The sequence below is a fragment of the Erpetoichthys calabaricus genome, chromosome 7, assembly GCF_900747795.2.
Source record: "Erpetoichthys calabaricus chromosome 7, fErpCal1.3, whole genome shotgun sequence".
Lineage (NCBI taxonomy): Eukaryota > Metazoa > Chordata > Cladistia > Polypteriformes > Polypteridae > Erpetoichthys > Erpetoichthys calabaricus.
This window is the reverse complement of record NC_041400.2, coordinates 17421231-17448679: the sequence shown is the minus strand read 5'-3', so window position 1 is coordinate 17448679 and position 27449 is coordinate 17421231. Positions and strand designations below refer to the sequence as shown.

The following is a 27449-nucleotide window of genomic DNA, read 5'->3' as shown; positions in this document are numbered from 1 at the left end:
TGCAGACCTCGTCGAACTGGGATCTTGTTTTTTCCCAGCATATCCTGGTCAGTTCTCACACACTCCTCTGGTCCTCCTTTCTCATCATACACCTCCAGACCTTTCTATCACATGACCATCATCATCTAATTCTTCCACGTGGAGCCTGAAAACCATGAGGACTGATTAAGATCATTTATGTCAGGTAGAATGCCTAGTGGCAGCTGGGCAGTCTCGTGGCCTTGGGACCCCTGCAGATTTTGTTTTTTGTTTTCTCCAGCCGTCTGGAGTTTTTTCTGTCCTCCCTGGCCATCGGACCTTACTTTATTCTATGTTAATTAGTATTGTCTAATTGTATATTTATATATACTAGGGGGCTTTGCTGCCAACCCCCCTGGCCTCCGCTACGTCCCAGCCACTTCGCGTCTCGTATGGATTTCACTTTCACCAAACAACAAATCTTTTAATTCTCGTGGATACGTCTCTTTAATGGGAAGAAACATTACTTTTCCCTGATGTCAGCACGAATTAGACGATCTACAAGTACCCAACTTAAAGTTTAAATCTGAACAATATATTCAATCTGTTTTCACTGTTCTGTTATTTCACAAAGTAATAATTTCCGTTTGTTTGTTTGCACTAATGCGATCTTTACTATCCTTTATTTGAGACTTTCAAATTTTAGTACTTCCATTATCTCTAACCTGCTCTGCATGTGCCAACATTTTTTAATTCTTTACGACGTTCTACTTTGTCATCTACTCTTTTTCTTTTATTTCCGGCCCCGGGGTGTGGTTAAATCTCTTGGCACAAAGTCTCGTCTCTCGGGGCGTGAAAGTATCTCTCTGAAAAGGTTCCAGGCTAAAAAGTCTCATCTCTTCCCAGGATTTTTTTATTACAACAGAGAGATTTTTTTCTTTCTTTCTTCATCCTGTAAAGCACTTTGAGCGACATCATTTGTATGAAAACGTGCTGTAGAAATAAATGTTTTTGTTGTTGTTCTCCAAATCATTAAATGCCATATGCAGATCTTTCTGTTTTTCCTCAATACTTGTCTGTGAGTTGTCTCAATGCAAAGACCGCATTAGTTGTTCCTCTTCCTGGCCTAAAACCAAACTGTTCCTCGCCTATGGTGGTCTCTTCTCTAAGACTACTCTTTATAACCCTTTCCCAGATGTTTGCTGTGTGAGACCTGAGACTTATCCCTCTGTACTTTCCATAATCCTGAATGTTGTCCTTCTCCTTATAAATGGGTGCAATCACACTGCTCCTCTGGTGTTCTTTCTTGTTCATACAGTAGATCTTCTGCATTCGATCCCACAGCACATCTACTCCTTTTCGTCTGAAACTCGTCTACACTTCTACTGATATTTCATTTAAAAAGTGACGAGAAGAGAACAGGACAGTGCTTTTTGAGTGAGTAAAAGGAATGGGTAACTTCTGTTTTTTTCTGTTGGTAGACATTCGCTCAAACCTACCGAACACTGAGGCAGTACTCATTTTAGGCTTTGATGCTAATGGAGAGTCAAGATTTTTAGCAGTTTTTAGTTTTGAATAAATCGCCTTATAACATTACCGAGTTTGGTTTTACTATGGAGTTCCGCTGCAGTTTCTTTCACCCCCAGCACCACCAAGGACTGGAGGTGGCACCTCAACTGAACTCATAATATCAGCGTCTGGTAAAAAAATACAAATACTGAATGCAGAAAAGTACTTAAGTTAGTTACACAGTACTTCTGATACATCCGATTACCCAACGGCACCATAACTGAGGCCCACTGACTTAGAAAATCTCCTAAGCCGAGTAACACAGCTTGTTAAACAGATTTAAGGTCCATGGCAGACCCAGCCCTTCAAGTGGAAAGAAATAATTGGTGGTACTCTCTGTTTGTGCCACCTTCTTGGACCGCCACACAAAGCGTAGTAAATTTTACTTAATTACTACTTAAGAGAATAGCTTTGCGCACTCTGTTTTACATAAAGTGGGGAGGTATGTGGGGGGGACGGTCACCTTTAGGCTCCAAGCACACTGTTAGAGTGGCCGTGATTGGGTGTCATCGCCTTGGTACAGAAACATTTGATACAGATATCAGACCACTGCAAGCACTGGGTAGACGTTTGTTGGCAGAATAGTCAAAGGGTCTCACTCTATTGATGCTCATTCTATGATTATTAACGGACACAACATCACATATACAGAAGGTTCTGGTGAGCTGCTTCTACTCCTTACTCATGGCCTGTAAATGATTCCACTCCGTTGGGCACTTCAGCAAGGCCGTTAACCTGCAGTTGTTCCGTCCTGCGTATGACGTTCCCCTGCATCCAGCTCTGCAGGCAGGTCCTCCAACTTGAAGGGAAAACTCGGGGGTTGATGGCGGGATCCAGCCACTGTTCCATTCCGTTCAAACTGGTGTGGTGCTGAAGTGTTGAGTGACTGCACTCAGGTCCTAATTTGGGATCTTGAGGTGGTTCGTGGTGTGGTGTGTGCAGCAATGCATTGGATCAGTGCAGGTTCCCAACCTCCTCCTCCTCGTGGTGTATCGGTTGAAAAAAGTAACATCTCTGTCATCCTTCCTTCCCCTTTAACCTCGGTCTCTTGTCTCCCTCGACCGCCGTGCAGGCCCCTACAATACTGGCTAACTGGTTGCAGGTGCGGCCCTCCGCCTACTGTGAATGAGGCACCTCAGTGACCTGCTCATGTTTACACGTGAGTGCGCAATCAGCCAAGCACCCTTGTCAACCCCGGAGTGGCATGTGCTTGCGCACACCCGCACCCGTTTGAAGCCTGCACACTCCGGGACTTGATTATTTAACTCTTTAAGGAGGATGGAAGGTTCAAGGTGAGCTAATTCTGCTCCTTACTCATGGCCTGTAAATGCCAGAAGTGACTTCATTCCGTTGGGTTCTTCACCAAGGTCGTTAACCTGCAATTGCTCTGTTCTGGGTATGACGTTAACCTTCATCCAGCCCTGCAAGCAGCTCATCCAACTTGGGAGTTGGTGGTAGGATTGGCACTCCAGCCACTGTAACAAAAATCCTCACACGGTTCGACTCCATTCAAACTAGTGTGGTGCTGAGGTGTCACCCGTCCTAATTTGGGATCATGAGGTGGTTTGTAGTGTGGTGGATGCAGCATATGCTCCCATCCACCCAACTCATGGTGCAGAGGAGTAGCAGCTTGTTGCATGTTGATTGGAACATGCAAGTAAGAATTTCACTGTACTCTCTGCACATGACACACTGTCTGTGTTTCCCAACATTCATGGTGGCACAACCAACCATGGAGGAATCCCTTCCATGATTTTAGCATGATCGTCTGAGTGGGAAGAGTAGGGTTGGTCCATCTTCATGAATCCAGTCAGTCTGTCTGTCAAAGCATTGGTTGGGGTGGGGATAGTCACACACGATCACCAGAGCATAACAACATTAGATGAATCAAACATTATTGTCCTCCTTGATGAACCCAACACGATTGCCAAAGCAGGTTATTGGGGAGGTCATCCAGGATTGGACATGGTCCACCTGAGATACTGCCACTGTGAATCAATGTGATCGCTGGAGCGCCGACGTGGGGACAGTGGGGTTTCATACAGGGTCAACTGTGGCCCACCTGCAGTGCCATCACAGCCACCAATTGGGAAACACTGACATATATATTACAAACATAATATAATTTTTAAGACCATCAGTCTATCCCTCTGTCCATTGTTATGCCACACTTTCCATTGCAAGGTCAAAGGGAACTGAAATCATATATTGGGTCCAGTGGGTGGTCCAAGACAACATCCAGCCCTAGATAGGGTGCAGTCCATCCAGACCCACACTCATTACTGTCAGGTCAGTTGCCAATGCACTTGTGTGACCACATAAAAGACATTGTAGCACTTGAGAGCAGTGCATCATGGAACTTAAGGACATGTCCTACTGTGACAGACTCAGAAAATTAAACCTGTTCAGTCTGAGACTGTGTGGGGACCTCACCCAGGTCTTCAAACTTCACAACGGCATTGATAAAGTAGATCCATTTCAACTTAAGGGTCAATCACCTACTCGAGAACATCAGTAGAAATTAAGGGGATGTGCATTTAGGACTGAAGCCAGGAAGCTCTTCTTTATGCAGAGAGTTGTGGAACTCGGAACAAACTCCAGAGACATGGAGCTGGAGAAGAAACCTTGAAAGGCTTTAAGAAGAATCTGGAGGAGATATTATGACAGCTTAGATATTGGATAAACACACAGGCTTGATGGACTGAATGGTCTCCTCTCGTTTATCAAATATCTTAAGTTCTATTTAGAAAGTCCCTTTATCGTAGTGTGTACACAATCCGTAATAACTTAGGGAGAACAATCAATCCTCACATTGATGTACCTGTACATCCATAAGGCATTATTACTACCCCATGTACCACCTTAGTGACCGTTATAGAAATGCTGTAAAATCAAACATGAAACATCAGAAACAAAGGGAGAATGTACAGTATGGGCAACCTCTCTGGGACGTTTACGCATTACTACAATGTCCACAGCATTACCTGCTCATCAATTATTAACCAAAAAGATATATGATCAGACATGATAGCTCATGCCAGATAGGTCAGGTTGCCATGCTGGGGGGATTGATTTCTCTTTCAAGCTAATTTGGAATGCGGCTTTTTGTCCTCGCCACGGAGGCAGGGTCTGCGTGTTCTTTGATTCCTAATGCGTTTGTACACGGTTTCCATGGCAACGCACTTTAGTCAGTTCTTCAGTTTCATTAGGGTTCAGCAAAAAAAAAAAAAAAAATAATAAAATAATAATAGTATATATAGTAATAATAATAGTCACAGCCTACATTGCACTTTGAGAAGCTGGATTGGCTGCCTAATAGAGCTATAAGAAGGCAATAGTCTGTGAAAGGAGACCACCCTACCACACAAAGTAGTCATACTAGATGTTAATTGACACGAAGATGGGGGCATAAGGGGTACAGATATCAGATAACGGCATCAGAAGCATGCAGTCAGGTCCTCCCACAGCTATAGCACTCTTAATCGGAGGTGAGGGGCATGGGGGCACCAAATCCTATCCTGGTAGCAAGGACTGCAAGTTAGAAACCAGCTCTGGCTATGGTGCCAGTCCCAATCAAGCTTGAAGAACACACACACACATACACATTTACATAAAGTTATGATAAGAGATCCGTGGTGTACCGTGATTTTAAATAAATGATTGAGTCCCGGAGCGTGTGGGCTCCAAACAGGTGCGGGTGTGCGCAAGCACATGTCACTCTGGGGTTGACTGGGATGCGTAGATGATCGCACACTCAAGTGTAATTGTGAGCAGATCGGTCAGATGGCCTGCAAACCAGTTAGCCAGTATAAAAGGGGCCTGCACGGCATGGGGGTTCAAGAGACAGAGGTTAAAGGGGAAAGAAGGATGGCAGTGTTTAGAAGGATGCACCAGGTGGAGGAGGTTGGGAGCGTAGGCGCTGATCCAGCGCGCTGCCACACCCACCACACGATAAACCACCTCAGGATCTTAAATTAGGACCCGAGTGCAGCCATGCAACACCTCAGCACCACACCACTTTGAATGGAATGGAACAGTGGGAGGTTTTCTTGTCCTGCCATCAACTCCCAAGGTTTCCCTGCAAGTTGGAAGACCTGCCAGCAGTGCCATCTTAACAGCATTATTGCCCGCCAGGTAAAGCAGTGCACTGGGGACCCTACCTACACAACCACCACTCAGCAAGTCACAACATACATAGATTAGCATGGGGCCCCCGGGCAACTGCCCAGCGTGCCCATGCGTTAAGACGGTCCTGACTGGATGCGGGTTAACGTCAGGGTGTGGAGTCACTTGTGGCATTTATGGGATTCGATTCCGATTGCCAGCGCAGATCCCAAGCCTCAAAGCCACCAGGGCTTGTACGTTTTTAAAAGAACAGTTTCCTGCCATGATTTTGAGCCTTGTTTTTTAATTTAATTATTTATTGCTTCCTAACCTCCACTAGACACTCAGATTTTATGGGATTATTTATTAGTTTATGGAAGATTCTTGTTGTGCTGCACTTTTTGAACCTTTGTTCTTCTGCTTTTAATAAAACCACTTGACACTTTCACACTAAACCCTTGCTGAATGTGCAAGTTTTCATTTGCCCAGCTCATCTCAGTATGTGACTATCGATGATTACGGGGTTTGGGAGGCTCCTGGAAGAACCAGGGCATGTGGAGCTAACCCCGACCATCACAAATGGCAGTCTAGAAACACCACATTTGTGAAGGGGATGGACAGAATAACTGAACACCCAGAAAGACAAAGACTCACTGACATGGAGGGAGCCCTCAACCTCCAAGTTGTCTCTGTCCAAATATTTATGGACCTAACTGTAACTGAACGCCCAGAAGGACAAAGACTCACTGACATGGAGGGAGCCCTCAACCTCCAAGTAGACACTGATGAGCTGAACGATTTGACTGCAGGGTGTTGGATGCACACCAACATGGGCTTAATAATTTGGTCAATGTGTCTCTGTTTCATGTTGTACCCTTCAGGTAGAGAACATCCTGACAAGCCACTTTTCAAAGCACACAAATCAGAAAATGTCACAACCGATTACAAGATACTCCAGCAGTGTTAGTCAGGTGTCCGCATCATCCTGGTGTTTGGCCCTGAATCTAACTGACAGACTGCAGAATGGTGCATCAGGCTCTTATTGAATAGAGATTGTGCCAAGCTAAATCAAAATTGAAACTTTAAAAGAATTTTTGAAGACCCTGCTTAAAGCTGAGCAGAGTCTCAAGGGGGGCTGGAGCCTATCCCAGCAAGCATAGGGCATAAGGCAGAAACAACCTCCTGGGTGGCACTGATGATGGACTGGCGCCCCCTGGATAGGGTGAACACATTCACACACATCAGGAGTCAATTTAGCATCGTCAGACCACCTAACCTGCATGTCTTTGGACTACGGGAGGAAACCCACACGGACACGGTGAGAGCATGCAAACTCCACGCAGGGAGGCCCCGGGATGTGAACACTGGTCTCCTTACTGCCACTGTGCCACCCACTTTCATTTTGTCATTATGGGTAATTGAGTGTAGATTGATGGACAAAAATGGCAAAATGTATCCATTTGAAACTAAATACACAATCCGGTAATGGCTGAATGGCAACAAGCAAAATTCCCAGGACCCCAGTCGTGATCCCAAGTTCAGTTAATGAACCGTTTGCGAGAACAGGAAGGCCCAGAAAACATCACAGTTAAAGCTCATGCTCGAAAATATCGAACACTGCTTGCCACCACAGCCAACTGTGATGCTGCAGCATCGTCTGCACCTTCACTATCACTCACACTTAAACTGATGGAACTTGATGAAATTTTCCAAAGGCTTCGAGAGCTTGAGACACTTAAAGCAGAAAAGTTGGAGCAACCATGAACCAACGGCAGGTGAGTAAAAGAAACAATTTGCATCAGTTCATGCAGAAGCCGATGGAAGGTCAGAACGAAATCGCAAAATTGTTAGTTCAGCTAAAATAACAAGCCTCATGTGCCATTATTTGATGGTGACCCTCTAACATCCATCCATCCATCCATCCATTATCCAACCCGCTATATCCCAACTACAGGGTCACGGGGGTCTGCTGGAGCCAATCCCAGCCAACACAGGGCGCAAGGCAGGAAACAAACCCTGGGCAGGGCGCCAGCCCACTGCAGGGCACACACACACACCAAGCACACACTAGGGACAATGTAGGATTGCCAATGCACCTAACCTGCATGTCTTTGGACTGTGGGAGGAAACCCACGCAGACACGGGGAGAACATGCAAACTCCACGCAGGGAGGACCCGGGAAGCGAACATGATGAAGAATAAGAGCAGCGACATCTGCTGAGCATGAAGCAAACTGGTGGCAGTGATTACATGATGAGGAATAAGAGCAGCGACATCTGTTGAGCGTGAAGTAAACCAGTGGCAGCGATTACATGATGAAGAATAAGAGCAGCGACATCTGCTGAACGTGAAGCAAACCGGCGGCAGCGATTACATGATGAGGAATAAGAGCAGCGACATCTGTTGAGCGTGAAGTAAACCAGTGGCAGCGATTACATGATGAAGAATAAGAGCAACGACATCTGCTGAACGTGAAGCAAACTGGTGGCAGCAATTACATGATGAAGAATAACAGCAGCGATAACTGCTGAGCGTGGAGCAATTTGCAGAAGACGAGTGCATGATAGGAAGAAAAAGAATGTCAGCTTCAGCATCTGTTGCCCATCAAGACCACGCAGCGTGGCAATGAATAAAATTGACCAAACATGAAACTCCAGTAGTGGGGAGCCCTCACTGAAACTCAACAGTGCCTGGGCAGTTTGCATCATTGGTTTCCATGATCCTTTATGTGAAGATATGCCTCCCGGTTCAACGTCACACACCGTTGTCACATAACTGGGCCTTTTCATTTTCTCTTTCTCCTGTGTATGTAGAATATTTTTTTTCCAATAGAAAAACAAGTGAAAGAGCTTAGAAAGACGGGTAATGAACCTGTCCGGCCAGCTCCTCGCTTGTGAATGGTGATGAAGTTGGAGAGATTCCTCCGGATTGAGTTCAGCACACTCACTAATGAGCTCACTGAAGTAGAAATTATGAATTTCAACAAGAACTTGTCCCTTGTGTGAATAATGATTAGGCGTCTAGGAGATCATTTGTAGAGAGTCGTGTAAACCCAACAGAGACGGCCACCCAGTCATATAAGAATGCACTACATGTGCAGTACGAGGGGCTGATTTGACTTCAGTCTGAGCGCTGTGGCATGCTTGTCACACTTCTATTTGCGTTTATGGTAATACAGGGCTGAAGGCACAAGCCGCCTTGTAGGTTCCACACCGCTCACGATGACAGCCCAGTTCATTTGAAGGCTTCCCTAATTAAGCGGCAGTCACAGACCTCCTTTTCTCTGTTATCCAGTTAATAGCTTCAAAGCTGCGGGCTAAAGTTAAAAAATGAGATAACTGGGTATAGGGTTCTGAAAGCCTTCAAGTGCTGGGGTCCAACTCCTGCACCAGGACGTCACAAGCGTCACGCGATGCCCCGCTGGAGTCCCCGAGTCGGTGTCCACCAAGGATCAGCCCTGTCACCTCTGCTGTTTATCCTGAGTGTGGACGCCGTCACTGCCGATATCTAACCTCCACACCCGTACACCAATAACGTCTTTTTCTGAAAGGAGACATGCCAAGACCTGGAGTGGCAAGTGCAGCAGTGGAAAACGTGGCTGGGTGAAGTATTTACATTTACTGATTTGGTTGACACCTTTATGCAAGACGACTTATAGCGTTTATGATCCAATTGGTTACATTTCTGTTCGTTTTCCAATTGGAGCACAGGCAGGTCAGGTGACTTACTCATCGTTACATGGTGTCAGCAGTGGGATTTGAACCCACACCCTCTGGTTTTGCAGTCCAAATCCCTAACCGCTACACCTCACTGCAAGGCATGTGGCCCACAGACGGACAGCACCGTCACTATCGATGGCCAGGACCTGATCAAATCCACCCAGTTCAGGTATGTGGGACCCATGCTGAGCGCTGACGGCGACACTCTCCTCAAAGTCCACACCCATGTTAATGTTGCTTGGCTAAAGTGGCATTAAGTGACAGGGGTCCTCTGTGACCACAAGATGCCCGTACACCTCAAGGCCAGGGGGTGCGGCCAGTGGCCCTGCATGGTGGCCGGCGATTGTGAAACACAAACAAACACTGCACGTCATGGAAATGCAGTCGCTCCGTTGGTTACTCGGACTGACGCGTTTGGACCGTGACGGGAGTGGCATCGTCTGTCGAGAACACCTACGATGGTATGGTCGCGTGCTTAGAAGCGACGACAATTCGGTGGATAAGACGGCCTCACGTCTCAGTTTGGATGGAAGACGACCACATGACCGGCTAAAAAAAGAATTAGATGGAATGGTTAAGAGGAGACATGGAGAACGTCAACATCGCCCACCCAACCAACCGAGGACACCTTTGATCGGGTTCAGTGGAGAAAGGAGAGGAGACATGCGAACCCTGCACCTATGCAGAACAAATGCTAGGACAAAGACAGGAATGTCCATCCATATTTTGTGTCCAAGTTTCCTTGTTTAGAGTCAAGGGCAGCTAACAGGCATTTCCCATCAGGGACTGGTGCAAGGCCAGAAGCAGGGTGGGGTATGGCGACAAACCCTAGCAGGCAACACTCTCACACAGTGGCCCGTTTTAAGATTCTCGGTCAGCCTTTCATGAGTAATGGGCATATTCTAACCTGCTTAATGCAAACCAGGGTCACAGGTGGGGTGCTGGAGCCTATCCCAGCTAGCATAGGGCACAAGGCAGGAACAAACCCTGGACAGGGCACCAGTCCGACACACACAGAAACACACACCAGGGCCATTTTAGTATCACCAGTTCACCTGCATGTCTGGGCTGTGGGAGGAAACCCACACAGACATGAGGAGAACATGCCAGCTCCACACAGGGAGGACCCTCATTACTGTGAGGCAGCAGCGCTACCAGTGTGCCACCATGCCACCCCTCAGTAGGCACGTACAAGTTAAAAGAGAACAGAATGCAGGTCCTAATGTACTGTGTTTTGTTCATCTTTGTACTGTGCCACATTATCTGCATGGCCGCCACTAGACTGTCGTCATATTGACCTTGACTGATGCGCCATCTGAGACGAGCGTGTTAGCACCTCATTAGCGCCACAGTTTTAGTAAGAGCTTCACAGATCTCTGAACGCAGCGGCGAAACGAGAACAAAAAAGAGCCAGGAACTTTCAAATCAATAATAATAAAAGTGTTACCAGCAATAACAACTATAAATAATTGCTTACTTCTGTGCTCCATTCTTCACCCTTTTTTAGACATTTTTTAGATGCTTAGAGGCACATTTACAGTACATGGCTGGCACGTCTGTTACAAAATCAACACATTTTGGGTTCTTCTTCTTCTTCTCCTAATCCTAGTCAGAAGTAAAAGTACCCAAAGATATGTAAATGCAGATAACGTAGAAGGCAGTTTAAAGGGAAGGAAGCACATTTCACTGAGTTTCGCTTTAAGGAAGTCACTGCTGGTAAATCCGTGAGCCCCTCCATTTCACTGATAGGGCCAAATCTGTCTTTCCAGTTAACTCTTATGCCATATGCTAATAACAACAATGATGATTCCTGACATTTACTGTATGTAGTGATTTTCTAGCTGGTCAAAGCGCTTTACGTGGTGAATGGGGAGCCCCTTCAACCACCACTAATGTGCAGCACCCACCTGGATGATGAGATGGCAGCCATTTTGTGCCAGTATGCTCACCACACCTCATTAGCTGTTAGGTGGTGAAGTGGTGAGAGCCAGTTAATAATAATAATAATTCTTTGCATTTATATAGCGCTTTTCTCACTACTCAAAGCGCTTAGCAATTGCAGGTTAAGGGCCCAACAGAGCAGAGTCCCTTTTGGCATTTTATGGGATTCGAACCGGCAACCTTCCGATTGCCAGTGCAGATCCCTAGCCTCAGAGCCACCACTCCGCCTAATTCAGGGACAGGGGATGATTAGGGTGGGGTGGGCAATTTAGCCAGGACATCAGGATACACCCTGCTCTTTACAAAGGCTGCCCAGGGATCTTTTAATGACCACAGAGAGGCAGGTCCTCGGTTTTACGTCTCATCTAACAGATGGCACAGTGTCCCTGTCACTGCAATGGGGCATTGGGATCCACAGGGTTAGCGCCCCCTACTGGCCTCACCAACACCTCTTCCAGCAGCCACCCAAGCTTATTAAGGACACAACCCACCCACAGCATGAACTGTTCATGCTGCTACCATCGGGGAGACGTTATAAGTGTATAACAGACAGCTAGAACATTGAGGCTCGCAGACAGCTTTCTCCTTTATGCCATCAGGCTTCAAACAGAACCCATCCACTCAGCACACTGCAGGTTAGCTGATGTCCAGAGGATGGAAGGCCATCTTGAGACCTTCTACTTGCAGAGCTCACACTGAATCATTTATTTAATTTAATTGCACGTGCCCTCTTACTTCTGTTTGTTTTTGCATTTCTGAGTGCTTTTAGTTTATTGTCGTGTATTCTTATCTGTTGTTGTGTATTCCTGTCTATTGCTGGAGGACTTTTAATAAGATTTTCATTGTACTGAAATGCCCCTGTCACAGATGGCCAGGGTTCTTGTCCAGCTGGGATGCCTCTTCATTGTATAGACCGGGGGAGCAAGCCAGGTCAGGACAGTACCTAACCCCGGAACGCTAGATGGCAGCCCCACTGGGTTGTATCAGGGCCACAGGCATGGGATTTTGGAACTCAAGCCTGTTGGGGTCCGTGGCCACCACCAGGGTGCGCTGCAGTGGTTCCTGAGCCCATGTGGGTGGTTGTTCCTCCACACCCAGAGATACAGCTCGAGGGGGGATTGGGGGGGTCATCAGACACCTGGAGCACTTCCGGGTGGGCTATAAAAGGAGCCAGCAGCCACTAGTCCAGGAGCCAGAGTTGGGAGGAGGGAGACAAAGCTTGCTGGAGAGGAGAGGAGGAGACAAAGAAGAGAAACTGTTGTTGTGTCTGTGCCGTGTTTGTGGGACTGTGTTGTGCCTGTGGGAACGGGGAAGGCATTGCCCACAGGTGAAGAAAAATAAAAGCACTTTTGTTTTTATCAGTGTGCCTCCTGTGTCTGTCTGTGTCAGGTCAGGTGTTGATATAGCGCCTTTGTCACACCCCTCACATTTCACCTTCCACAATTTTCCCCCTGTAGATAATGAATGGGTTACAGAAATGTAAATAATGCGCCTAAGTTTCTTTATACCTTCTAATTTATTTTGGTTTAATAAATGCACATGGGCGGCACGGTGGTGCAGTGGGTAGTGCTGCTGCCTCGCAGTAAGGAGACCTGGGTTCACTTCCCAGGTCCTTCCTGCGTGGAGTGTGCATGTTCTCCCCGTGTCTGTGTGGATTTCCTTCGGACGCTCCGGTTTCCTCCCACAGTTCAAAGACATGCAGGTTAGGTGCATTGGTGAGCCTAAACCGTCCCTAGTGCGTGTGTGTGTGTGTGCCCTGTGGTGGCCTGGCGCCCTGCCCGGGGTTTGTTTCCTGCCTTACACCCTGTGTTGGCTGGGATTGGCTCCAGCAGACCCCCGTGACCCTGTAGTTAGGATAATGGATGGATGGATAAATGCACATATTAAAATTAACCAAAATATGTAAAATAAAATTAAACTTAAAAATATACCTGGAATTTTAAGGTTTACAAAAAGCATATGAAATATATTTAAGTAGTTCTCAATCAGGCGATTATTATGTCATATAATGTTTTGAATGATAAATCATATCATATATATCATGATATGTCATATATAATGAAAAATTACAGTCCCATTTTCGATTTAGTCTCCAGGCCAGCTGTACGTGAAAGTCACTGTTATCTCTGTAGTCAAAACAAATTAATTTAACATTTAAAATAAAATCTACCATTCTCTTTGAAAACACATAAATGTGGTTGTCATCATCTACCAATTTTTTATTTTGCCTCTTATTGATGGAACTCTTTTTGCCATTGTAAATTTTTATAATAAATGGCGTGAGGCGTGGCGGCCTATCTTCTTATATAATACGCTACCATGGCTGTCCGTTTGTCTGTCCAGGATTTTAAATCGCCTGTAGCTCGCAAACCGTTTTGACCTGAAATTTGGTCCGCATATACTACGTGACGTCTACTATCCGCTTTCGGGGTGATGATTGACCTCCGAGGTTATTCTTCTTTTTATTTTATTCTAGAATCAACTCTCGGCTGCGGCCAGCAGGGCAGCCGTGTGGCACATGCGTCTGTGTGCCATTCTCATCCCTAACACCTTCACCGTCACTTCCCCTACCTCTTTATATCTTAAATCATTCTTGAGGCAGATTGAAGACTGAAGTGCCAGCTTACAGTAAGTGAAAAATGAAGGAAAACGTACTAAATAATTGCAACACAAACACTGACTTAATCACTTTTAACGTGAAAAGATGCAGATGAAAGAAGAGAAGAAGCGGGCCGCTAGGGTGGAGAAAAGGAGAGCTGCTCAGGTAGCAGCAAGCGCATCAACCTCTGAGCAAACGAATGTTAAAAGTACAGAGAAAAAGGATGGAAACGATGAATGCTCAAGTCAAGTGTATTCACTGCACAATAGTCCGCCAATACCGGTATATTAATATTGCACTCTCTGCAACGCACTGCGTAACAGCCATAGTGTGTTCGGATACATTAAATTGAGTAACAGTGCTGACGAAAAAAACGCGCAAAATCCAGTAACTCTAGTTCTATGGATTGCTATTTTGATAATTAAAATAAAATCAAAATTAAAAAAAATCATAAAATAAAATACAGCTAATAATAATTTTAGAAAAAGTTTAAATGATCCAGGTAGGTGATAGGAAAAATATCTGGGGGATAGTGTGAGGACCAAAATGTGGGGGGTGAAATTGTATCGGGGCGAAATGTGAGGAGCAAAATGTTGGGGGAAACTTTTCTGGATCCCACTGAATACAAGTGACAATAAAGTTTCAGTTGAAGCTTTTCCTAGATGGTCTCCCATTCAAGTACTGGCCAGACCTGAAAATGCTTAGCTTCAGGTGGACGAGCTCTCCTGCAGTGCACGTGGTATGTCTGCTGGCTACTATACAGGAAGAGGTCAGCACAGTAGCTGGTACTGGTGCCACACAACGCCAAGAGTGCCGAGTTTAGATCCCAGCCTCAACACTCTCTGTGTGACGTTGGCCATTCCCCTTGTGTTTCACTCCTTGAGCCAGTTTGCTTTCTTGCCAGCAGCCGTAGCACCTGCACTTCGGAGGCTAGGAATGTTTTGGCCTGACTGGTACTTGGATGGGAGACCATCTAGGAACAGCTAGGAGTGTTTTTTTTTTTTTGAGTAGAAAACAAGGACTAATCCTCCTTCCCTCAGCTGCTACCTAGCGATTGCCCTTTTCTGTTTCTTGATTCTTGTAAATGAGGGCTTGCATTCTCAAAACATAGTGAAGCTTCGAGTTTATTTTCTGTCTCAGATGCATCTTTAGGATTGAGACTATCAAGATTGTCGTTATCATCACAGCAAGCATCTGATGGCTCTTGATTCTTGCAAATGAGGGCTTTCACGCTCAAAGCACAGTGAAGCTTCGAGTTTCATTTCTGTCTCAGATACACCTTTAGGATTGTGGCTGTCAAGATGAATCACTCTAAACATCTGGCAAGAAGGCAAGAAATGAGCCCAGGGATTTTTTGTTTTTCACAGATCTTTATGCACTTCAGAAGAGGTCATCCACCTGCATGTTTGGGCCCAGCAGGTACTTGGATGGGAGACCATCTAGGAACAGCTAGGAGTGTTTTTTTTTTTGCTTTGCGCCCTCTCTATCTATCGTCTGTGGAAGAGGAGCGAAAGCTTTAGATTCATCAAAAATTTCAATCTCCGGTTTTCGACGGATCTCGACGTTTTAGGGTTCCCCGATACCGAAAATATCAAAATCTCAATGATGGGTGTGTGCCCATGTGTTACAGTTTCTTGAGGATGGTCTAGAACTAAAATTGCTATCGTAATGACCTATTTCATGATCAGAAAGATCAGCATCTGAGCAGTAAAAATAATTACTGAAATGTTATAGAATAGTTCAGGTAACTTGGTGTCTAGGGCTCAAAGCCTACTGATGCTCACGTACAAATTTTTGGGGTAGAAAACAAGGACTAGTCCTCCTTCCCTCAGCTACTACCTAGTGATTGCCCTTTTCTGTTTCTTGATTCTTGCAAATGAGGGCTTGCATGATCAAAACATAGTGAAGGTTTGAGTTTCATTTCTGTCTCAGATGCATCTTTAGGATTGAGACTATCAAGATTATCTTTATCATCACAGCAAGCATCTGATTGCTCGGCCAAATGTCTGCATGTGACAAGAAATGAGTCCAGGGATCTTTATGGATCGTCCACCTGAAGCTAAAACATATTTTGGTTCGGCCGATAACTGGATGGGATGCCATCTAGGAAAAGCAAGGAGTGGATACTGCTCATTCATTATGTGCCCAGCTTTTCCTAATAACCGAATTAAGTCAACAGTCACCAAAGAGTATAAAATACCTAATCAGAGGTTAGACAATATTCATAAAGAATGTCTAATTGCAGCACAGACTTCACAGTAGAGAACAAACTGTACATGGTAGGCAGACTTTATTTGTCCCCAGTGGGAAATCAAACTTTACAGGAGCTCAATAAAATAAAAAGAGAATACAACAATATTGTAACAAACCTCGTTGTTGAGGACCCGAGTGGCTGGACCAGGCCAAGGGGACGCCCACGTAACACCTGACTGTGAGATATTCAATGAGGGCAGTACCCTTTGGGGCTGCTGGGAAATGGCGTCCTTCCAGTGGTAGCACTTCTTCAACTTTGTCCTAGTCTTGGTCCACTGGCGGTCCATAGCTCTGGGGTACACCAGCACCAAACCCAAAAATTTATTTGTGTTACCGTCAACTAAGACCTGAACAGAGCGGGATCATCCCATTCAAAAAGACCCCTATTGACCTCCGTGATGCTGAATTATCCAAATGGGAATATGTGCTTTGTGACAGGCTGGCATCCTACCCAGGGGTCAATGTCAGTGTTGCTTGAATTGAAGAAAGGGGCCCTCAGGATGATCTCATGTGCTCGTAAGGCCTTCTGTTGCAGACCTTTGAAAGATTTTCCAAAAGAATCGTAACAGTGGGCACAGAAAATGGACGGATTAGCTAGGCGCCTATGCACTGCATACCTGATCGCATACATTTTCTACAACTTTTACCTGCATGGTTTCTCCCATGACAGCAAAATGCTAATTCTAAACTTTGCCGTGTTCAGACTCGGCTGACAAACGTATTTTGTTGAGCTGCTCTAAAATGATTCCAGTGAAATTACATTTCAGTATTAAAAGGAGAATTTTAAAGATTGGGATAAACAAGATGAACTTTTTGTTTATCTCTAAAGATCTTTATGGATCGCCCACCTGAAGCTAAAACATATTTGGGTTCGGCCGATAACTGGATGGGATACCATCTAGGAAAAGCAAGGAGTGGATACTGCTCATTCATTATGTGCCAAGCTTTTCCTAATAATCGAATTAAGTCAACAGTCACCAAAGAGTATAAAATACCTAATCAGAGGTTGGACAATATTCATAAAGAATGTCTAATTGCAGCACAGACTTCACAGTAGAGAATAAACTCTACATGGTAGGCAGACTTTATTTGTCCCCAGTGGGAAATCAAACTTTACAGGAGCTCAATAAAATAAAAAAAGAATACAACAATATTGTAACAAACCTCACTGTTGAGGACCCGAGTAGCTGGACCAGGCCAAGGGGACGCCCACGTAACACCTGACTGCGGCAGATTGATGGTCATTTCCAGAGGGTGGGACTGGACCATGTCTCTGCCTGGGCGGTTGCCAATAGGGATCCCGAGCTGTTTCGTCATGTGGGGGGTGTGGCAAGGCACTGTACCAGTGCCTGCTCCGCAGGCTGACCTAACCTGACCTAATTGCTAAGGTGGTTTCTTAATTTCTACATCATTTTACTGAAGATTAAATGTACACTGATCCATATTTTTCTGTTTCTTATGCTATGCAATAGAAATAATTTGACGCATCGCTTGTCTCTTCCTATGGCATTAAGTTAAATAAATTTGATTCAGTGATTCAGTTTCATGCTCTACTTCAGTCCAAATATAAATATAAAATATGGTTGTGCTTTTCCATATCTGGAACTATCTGCCTGATGTGTGTGGAATTCGTTTTGTAACATTTCCCACCATACTAACCCTGTTAATCCTGCTGACGTGTTGGTCTCTAAGTTAGTATGTGACTTTGTTCCCTTTCTCCGACTCAAAGAAGCACACTGCAGATGCACTTCGTAACAGTCCGGTGCTGCTCAGATTCGCACCGTTGACGGGACGGTGATTTATTTATTTTTTGGTGGGGATTTTAGGAATGCACCCAGCCTTGGCCCGACCCGCACTCACTCACAGTCAGAGACAACAAATCAAACAAATGTGTGAACTATATCAAGTGGAAAATCAAATCTAAACAACACAAATCAGACAGCCCTACCCTTCACCGACACAATAATCAATCCCGACAATAAACTCTCACAGCAATGTCCTTATCACGGTTCCAATGCAGCAGAAACTGATGAAATGGTATGGAGTAAAGATGACAATGGCGAGCTTCTGTAAGAAATGAATTAAATAGTCCTACCAGTAGTCCCGAACGATGAGGGGTGAGATTTGTGGGAGCGCTCCCTCTGATCCACAACGACTAAGGCACAAGAGACAGTTCATTCATCCTTATGAGAAATGATCCTGGGTATAAATGACTTCACGGTGGTTACGTTGGACAGGACACACAGGATACACAAAAACACCGACCTCCTCCTTGCTGCTTCGCCGGCCCCTTTTCAAGTTTCCAGAAGCCCCTGTGCCCATTTCAGATATCCAATGAGGGCAGTACCCTTTGGGGCTGCTGGGAAATGGCATCCTTCCAGTGGTAGCACTGCTTCAGCTTTGTCCTAGTCTTGGTCCACTGGTGGTCCATAGCTCTGGGGTACACCAGCATCAAACCCAAAAAGTTATTTGTGTTACCGTCAACTAAGACCTGAACAGAGCGGGATCATCCCATTCAAAAAGACCACTATTGACCTCCGTGATGCTGAATTATCCAAATGGGAATATGTGCTTTGTGATAGGCTGGCATCCCACCCAGGGGTCAATGTCTGCCTTTCTTCCATTGCTTGAATGGAAGAAAGGGGCCCTCAGGATGATCTCATGCGCTCGTAAGGCCTTCTGTTGCAGACCTTTGAAAGATTTTCCAAAAGAATCGTAACAGTGGGCACAGAAAATGGACAGATTAGCTAGATGCCTATGCACTGCATACCTGATCCCATACATTTTCTACAACTTTTACCTGCATGGTTTCTCTCATGACAGCAAAATCCATCCATCCATCCATTTTCCAACCCACTGAATCCGAACACAGGGTCACGGGGGTCTGCTGGAGCCAATCCCAGCCAACACAGGGCACAAGGCAGGAAACAATCCCGGGCAGGGTGCCAACCCACCGCAGTGACAGCAAAATGCTAATTCTAAACTTTGCCGTGTTCAGACTCGGCTGACAAACGTATTTTGTTGAGCTGCTCTAAAATGATTCCAGTGAAATTACATTTCAGTATTAAAAGGAGAATTTTAAAGATCGGGATAAACAAGATGACCTTTTTTTTTTTCATTTCCTTCCAAACAAGTCGCATCACCCATCGCACAATCTTGGGAAGTGCGCCAAGTCCATTTCATTATGGGCTAATCCCGATTCGCTTGTTGGTTTCGTGGTTCACTGAGCATTAAATTATTACATGTGAAGTCTTATTTCTTTGGAGTTAATAAACCCTCTGCAGTTGATTGATCAAGACATCCTTAGGAAAAGCAGCACTCCTGGGTTAAATAGATTAACAGCACCCTCTTGTGACATTTTGGAAGTAATTAAACAAGCAAGGAGGTTCTGCCAGGCCACAATACATTACGACTCTTTATTTGGTTGCTGCAGAGCTGTGCGTCCCAACCTTCTCTGTGCCCCCCTACCCCTAGAATAATGGTTGATTTACACTCACAACCCCCCCGTAAAAGTAATAACACATTTGGAGATGAAGAAGTCAAATTTCTTATTTGTAAACCACAAACAAATTGAACTAAAGAAATAAGCTTTTAACTCTGTGCATAAAATTTAAATATAAATTGAGCAATTTACCTTCATATGTCTCAATGATCTTGTAAGTGTGTCCCCCTGTGAAGATCAGACACTCGATTGGCGATCTGGGGGTTGGGGTATCCCACAAAGTATCAAGCGCCGTGACAAAATGGCACACAATCAACCACTGAAGGGTTTGGAGACCCCCGTGAAGTTAAGGGTGCCAGCACCCCACTAAGCAATGAAACCCAGCTGACAAGCTTTGACCCTCAATAACTCCTGCACTGTATTTGAAAAACAGGTGTGCGACCTCACAGTTAAAATTGCTGAGCTACCACCAGCATGAGAGATGGGTTGAGTATAAGCAGCAGGGGTTGCGTCCAATTCAGTCCCTCCTTGTTTCCCGCACCACCCCCCCTAGCAATAAAGTCAATCAAACCTGAAATCAGCGACGTTCCACAATCAGGGCTTGCACAGAAATCAATACTCGGCCTCGGCCTTCTCTGCGGATCACTCCATCTTTAGAAAAAGTGATTTGCCTTTATGAACGGTCCGTCCGCAGTAAGGAACCCACGTGAATGTGCATTTCTGAGGCTCATTCACGGGTGACAATTGTGTAAGCAATACTCGATTCTTTTCATATCATAGAACCGGAGCACCAACTTAATAAAATGACAACACACTGCACGACACCGACTGCACCACGATAAAGTCGGGCAACACACCTCACTCCATTCTGATGACTTGCGACGCAGCCTTCCTCTTTGTCGCACCCCCTGGGGATGAGGGCATTGGAGGGTATTGGAAAGCCCTGACCTAACCTAACCTAATTAATAAGTTGGTTAAGTTTAGACATGACAGTAAACTGGATGGAACAGCAGCACACAGGCTTGGGCAGATTTGTGGCAGATGAAATTGAATTTAAGTAAAAGTAAAGTGTTACACGTAGGAAGCAAAGATGTTTGTCACAGTCCCTGAAACGCCATCTCAAACTCCCTATGGCGGTGCGGGCACCCCAGGTCGGGAACTCCTGCTCTAATTAAATTGCTGCAGAATGTGACTATGCACTCCTCTAATTTGTCAAGAAATGTGTTGCTTTTTCATAATACTACCTTTTTAAATCATGACATAACATCTTCAATTCCACTTAATGCAATTCAGAGTCATAATGGGGGTGAGAGACTGCCATCTGACAGCACTGGTCATAAGAAAGGAGTCAGCCCAGGACAGGACACCAGTCTTACACAGGATCTGCTCAATTACACTCAGTCAGAGCCACACTTGGAATGGCCAGCTATTATTATTATTATTATTCAAATTATTTTCTGGGACAGTCCCGTTGCTACCACCTACTGTATATCAGGCCTAGGCCATGACATAGGAAAGCTTCATGTAGTGTGTGTTCTGACCAGCAGGAACCACTGTGAAACAGCCAGAATTGTTGGAGTGCTACCCCCGTTACCCCATTTAATCGTTGGTAACAAAAAGCAAATCAGTGCCCGATGGCACAAAGAAGAAGACTCTGATCCAAATCAACCACCACAGAGTCCTTCACCTCCACAGGTATCTCTGGGATCTCACATGGGAGTCTGTCTTCCACTGACTCCAGATCATGAATGAGAGGCCACGTTCTGGGGCCGTCTCCTTTTAAGGTGTCCGGACCAGAAAGGGCGGGGCTTGCTTTGAGCGTTAGGGTCGGGACTGGGAGCCCCCACTGGGCATCTTCTCTGAGTTGTAGAAAAAGAAGATGATACGTTAAGTGACAGTGCCCCCTCCTGTTCGGGAGTGGTATTGCTTACCTTGTTCAAGCCTGAAAGGTGATCCCCAACCGTACATGCATGACAGTGTATATTATACATGTGGATATGTTTTGGCATATTGCGTTTGTGTTATGTAATTTTCTCCCTATGTGACATACATTAAAACTGACGGCTTCTTATAGTTTTATATGTGTATTGGTTTCTGCTGTAACATCTGTAGGCTTTTGTGTAGTGCGTGTGGGATGACACCAGTGGTAGAGACAACAATGGACATAAAGATCACAAACTCCATGTGTACATCTTGTAAATACGGTTCAATTTTTTAGTAACTGCTTTAATTGGGTATTTGTGTCCACATATATTTTTATGTCGTCCATGTACAGTAGATAGATATGATAGGGTCTATTGTTGCTGTTGGTTTATGACTTTGGGTCCATGTTGCGTGTTGTTTAATCTGTCTGAGGTTGGGTTGAGAAGGAGGCAGAACCAGAGGGGGCTAAGTGAGTCCCCTGGAAGGTGCCATATCTCATTTGTGTGGCGTTTGTGTGTATTGAGTTGTTGTTGATACATATGTGGAGTGAATGAGTATGCAGTGTATCTTGTATAAGTGTAATATTTATACTAGCCATCCTTTTTTGTAGTCAGTGATTATTATTATTACTATTATTTAACAGAAGCCTTTATATAAGGTAACTTAAAAAGCAGGTTATAATACAAATGTAAGATTGTTAAAAAGATGCCAGCATAAGAAACAACAGGGAACAAGACAAAACCCGAGAAAGAGAGAGCAGTGCTACTATCACTACATAAATTATACCTGCAGCCAGACAAAGACACAACTCAGTATCCTACATGCTTTGTCTGAACAATAGCAGCTCTCCTGTACAAGAGAAGATAAGCATTCTGAAAATATTTCATGAAAAGGTGCATATTCAAGAGATGCTTAAACAGATGTACTGTAAACTAGACAAAGGGAGATCATTCCACAGCTTTGGAGCAATGATGGAGAAGCCTTGCTCAGTCCTGGCATGTCTAGCAAAACGAGCGACTGTCAGCAAAATGGAGACGTCTTGAAAGGACATGTGGACAGACTAAAAACTGGAGAAACTAAGGAGCAGGACCATTTAGAGAAGTGCAGGTCAAGACAACAGCTATGAATCGGATCTTTGCAGCAACAGGAAGCCAGTGCAGAGACCGGAGCAGAGGAGGACACCATTTGAGCAGCTCAATTCTGGAGGAGCTGGGGAGGTAACCCTGCCAGCATATTATGGGGATGTGGGAGGAAAACTGGAATACCTGGCAGAAAGCTCAGAGAGATACAAGAAGAATATGCAAACTAGGGCAATACCCAGAATTAAGAACCCAGAATGCTGAATCTCAAGCCTGAGTAATCCCTGAAAAATATTAAGAGGATCAATTTACATGAATAAATCATAAAAATGATCACAAATAAATTCAGTTCAGGTGAGCATCACAACAAGGACAGATGGCACCCTCACTTTATTAATCGACTTGAATAATATTAGAAATGTCACTACTGCTGGCAGCAGTTCTCCAGTGCCTCCTTCTTGAATAAAATGTAGTCAGTGAGTCACTTCTACACAGTCTTTACACTGCAGTTTATGTGAGATCCTAATATTCAACACTATTCTAATATGAAAAGAGTGACAGAAAAAGTTCCTGCTCTGTGGTGGATAGATAGATAGATAGATAGATAGATAGATAGATAGATAGATAGATAGATAGATAGATAGATAGATAGATAGATAGATAGATAGATAGATAGATAGATAGATAGATAGATAGATAGATAGATAGGAGTCAAAGTCAGATCATGAAGCCAGTCCAAGATGGGATGAATTACTTTATTGACACATAAGTGGAGTCACTCTGTTCATGAAATGAGATGACTGACTTACAGATGCTGGTAACATTTCTTAAATACACTTTGTCAATTACAGAAGTATGTGATTAGATTAATTTCTCATGTCCTTGTTAGTTACTGAGAAACAGGGCCCTTGGAATCAGGAAGCTGATACAGTCGATTATACCAGTTCTCTCATTACTTATCCTTGTGCTAAAGTATCAGCAGGACTGGGTCACGGATCATGAGGCTTTAATTAAAATGTTTTCTATGAGTGCTAAAGGCTAAAGATATCAGTTAACAAGGACAGAAGTCATTCAATGAAATCGAAATTATAATCAATCATATTTATCAGTAATAATCAACTCTCCCAATAGATAGATAGATAGATAGATAGATAGATAGATAGATAGATAGATAGATAGATAGATAGATAGATAGATAGATAGATAGATAGATAGATAGATATGACACTACACAATAGACAGATATGAAGGGAAATACACCTACTATGGACTGTACACACACTAGAATGACTAAAAAGGAAGAAAAATTTAAAAAGAAAGAAAAGTTCCTGCTCTGTGGTGGACTCCGTATTGAGAGCTGCCACCAGATGGCAGCAGTGGCCATTGTTTAAACTGCAAACCTTTAGTTTGTGTAAATAAAAAAATGTTAATTAGACAGACAGACAGACAGACAGACAGACAGACAGACAGACAGACAGACAGACAGACAGACAGACAGACAGATAGATAGATAGATAGATAGATAGATAGATAGATAGATAGATAGATAGATAGATAGATAGATAGAGTGGTGGCTCTGAGGCTAGGGATCTGCACTGGCAATCGGAAGATTCCCGGTTCGAATCCTGTAAATGCCAAAAAGGGACTCTGCTCTGCTGGGCCCTTGAGCAAGGCCCTTAACCTGCAATTGCTGATCGCTCTGAGTAGTGAGAACAGCGCTATATAAATGCAAAGAATTATTATTATAGATAGATAGATAGATAGATAGATAGATAGATAGATAGATAGATAGATAGATAGATAGATAGATAGATAGATAGATAGATAGATAGATAGATAGATATGAAAGGCACTATATAATAGATAGATAGATAGATAGATAGATAGATAGATAGATAGATAGATAGATAGATAGATAGATAGATAGATAGATATGAAAGGCACTATATAATAGATAGATAGATAGATAGATAGATAGATAGATAGATAGATAGATAGATAGATAGATAGATAGATAGATAGATATGAAAGGCACTATATAATAGATAGATACTTTATTAATCCCCCCACATACTCCAGCAGCAGCATACTATTAAAAACAATATTAATTAAAGAGCAATAAAAACGCAGTGCAAGTTAAAAAATAAATAAATAATTAATTAAAATTAATAAACTATTCAATAGTTAACAAACTATTTTGGATTACGTGATGTCCGAACTCATGTTGTGAATCCCAGCAGTACTGAATGCGAGAGGGTCACGAGCGGTTTGCTCAATGCCTTGTGATTGGCCGCATTGGACAGTGGGGACTCAAAATCCCAGACAATGATTGGTGGCTGTAGTGTGTGGCCAGGGCCCTTGCCCAGCTGGGACCTCTCCATGCTGGTAGGTCCAGGGGAGCAAGCGTGGCCAGAGTGTTTTACCTCCCCCTGTACGCTAGATGGCAACCCCCCCTGGATTGCAACAGTGCCTCAGACTCCCTCAGGGCTTCAGGGGAGTTGGACTTTGGTGCAGCCCTGTTGGGATCTGCAGGTGCCACCAGGGGGTGCTACAGCAGGAGCTGCTGAGCCCTTATGTGTGCCTTATAAAAGGAGCCAGCAGCCACTACTTGGAGAACCAGAGTCGGGAGGAGGAAGACAAAGCTTGGCCAGAGGAGTGGAGGAGAGAAAGAGACAGAAGAGAATTGTTTTGTGTGCTGTGCTTGTGCTGGACTGTGTTGAGCTTGTGGGAACAGGAAAGGCATTGCCCACAAGGTAAAAAATAAAATTAAAAAAATCAGTGTGTGCCTTGAAATTGTGTCCTGTGCTTGTCTGTGTTGGGTTCAGCTGGCAGTGTCAGCCTGGGTGGTCCACATGGCGATTCCGTAAGAGGGAAGTGGGTTGCGAAGACACAAAAAAGGCATAATTGGGATGCGAAAATAAAAAGTTTAAGAACCAATGATCTAAAGTATTGCTCCCATATAGAGCACCTAAGCGGCCCCTTTAATACGTACAGACCACCAGATTAATCACACAACACTTCTTTGTACTTCTTGTGTTAGAAACTGAGAGATGTTCACACTGACAGCTGAAAGCAACCAAACTACCAGGTTAAGGGTCTCTGTGTTATTAAATCTCAACGAACAAAACAAATTAGCAGCAAAAAGGTGCAGAATCTTTGTGAAGAGCCCTTTGTATGTCATTAATTTGGCATTTCTCTTTATATGTAACCAGTAGTGTTGGGTAGTTTTTAGCAAACAACATCGCTCTTTATGTTTCATTATAACATGTGCTGAGATTTTTAAGGTAAGGAAGACAGAAGTTTCGAGGTTGTTAATCATGGTGATGTCTTGTGTGTTATGTACGTGAAGGTTTGAATTTCACTACACTCTGTACATGTGAAAACATTGTCCCTGTGAATCTATCTTTTGATGTTCTTTTTTACACTTCCAATTTATACAAAATGAATATGCTTGCAACTGGTCGGGAAATAAAATAAACATTCAAATTGTGTACCATATGAACAATTGAATCTTGACACCCCCACAAAGACCTGACCAAGAGGCTCACATGTCAGAAATGGTGGTGTGTAATACTGGAGCACCTCAGGGATCTGTCCTGTCTCCTTCTCTGTTCACCCCTCTTCACAAGGGGCTTTCAGGTCCTTCTGACCTCCAGAAAGTTTCAAATGACTTGACTATTATAACCTGCATTAATAATGGAAATGAGTCACCAGAGTACAGGAAGGTTGTGGAGGACTCTGACTTGTGATGCAGGGACAACAACCTACAACTCAACATCAGCAGGACAAAAGAGCTGGTGGTGGACATTGGGCATGCAGAGGAGCCTTAGAGACCAGTCATTGTCCAGGAGAAGGATGTCGAAGTGGTGCAGAGCTACAAGGACCAGGGGGTCCATATAAATAACAAACTGGACTTGTTTGACCACATGGTGGCACTGGACAAGAAGAGTCAGAGCAGAATGGACTTGCTAAGGAGACTTGGGTCTTTTGATGTGTGCAGCAAGTTGCTGGAAATGTTCTACCGGTCCATAGTAGCCAGTGTGGCGTTCTACGCTGTGCTCTCCTGGGGAAACAAAAGAAGCCAAATACCTGAACAAACTTAGCAGGAAAGCCTACAACATCACAGGACGGACCCTGGGCACACTGGAAGCTGTTGTGGAAAAGAGGATGGTGGCAAAATGGGATGCCATCATGAAAAATCTCTTCTAGGAGGCGCTCTCTTGGAGCACTTTTAGCCACAGGCTCATTCCTCCATGGTAGGCTAAGAAGTGCCTCTGGGGGGGGGGGTCTCTTCTACCCACTGCTATCAGGCAATTCAATGCTTCCATCCGATGTGCTCATTAAGTTTATTTTTATTTATTTACACGGTTGATTGACTGATTGATTGACTGTATTATTCGAGGTCATGTGAGTCTGTATCCTTGTTTTTTAATGTTTCTGCTGCTGTATGCATGTGAATTTCCTCATTGGATTAATAAATGTAATCTTAGATTCTCAGCATATGCATTTCTTTATCATGATATTCTTTAGAACTGGATGCTGTTTAGCTGAAATGTAATGATTAGCACTTTTAATTGTCTAAATGACTCGGATTTCGATTAACAGCTACTGTGTTCCATTTGTAGTGGGAAAAACTACAGATGACCACCAGTGAACGAAGAAAAATCATCTGCTCTGTTACCTTCCACGTGATTGCCATCACCTGCGTTGTATGGTCCCTTTACGTGCTAATAGATCGAACGGCAGAAGAGATCAAACAGGGGAATGACAACGGTAAGGACTTGAGAGTCGGAAATTCAGCTCTTCAAAGATGCCACTTGAGCCCAACTTATCTTTAATGCCGTTTGATTTGCCAAGTACTT

The 27449-nt window shown here is 44.2% G+C and overlaps 1 protein-coding gene across 3 annotated transcripts in view; it reads left to right on the top strand.

Annotated features, from left to right (window-relative positions):
* The window catches only part of marchf1 (membrane-associated ring finger (C3HC4) 1), a 447051-nt gene that overhangs the window by 410941 nt on the left and 8661 nt on the right, over window positions 1-27449 (top strand). For all 3 annotated transcript variants that reach the window (XM_051929799.1, XM_028805007.2, XM_051929800.1), the window contains one exon: window positions 27213-27360. In XM_051929799.1, coding sequence (XP_051785759.1) covers window positions 27213-27360 — 148 coding nt within the window. The remainder of the gene's footprint in view (window positions 1-27212; window positions 27361-27449) is intronic.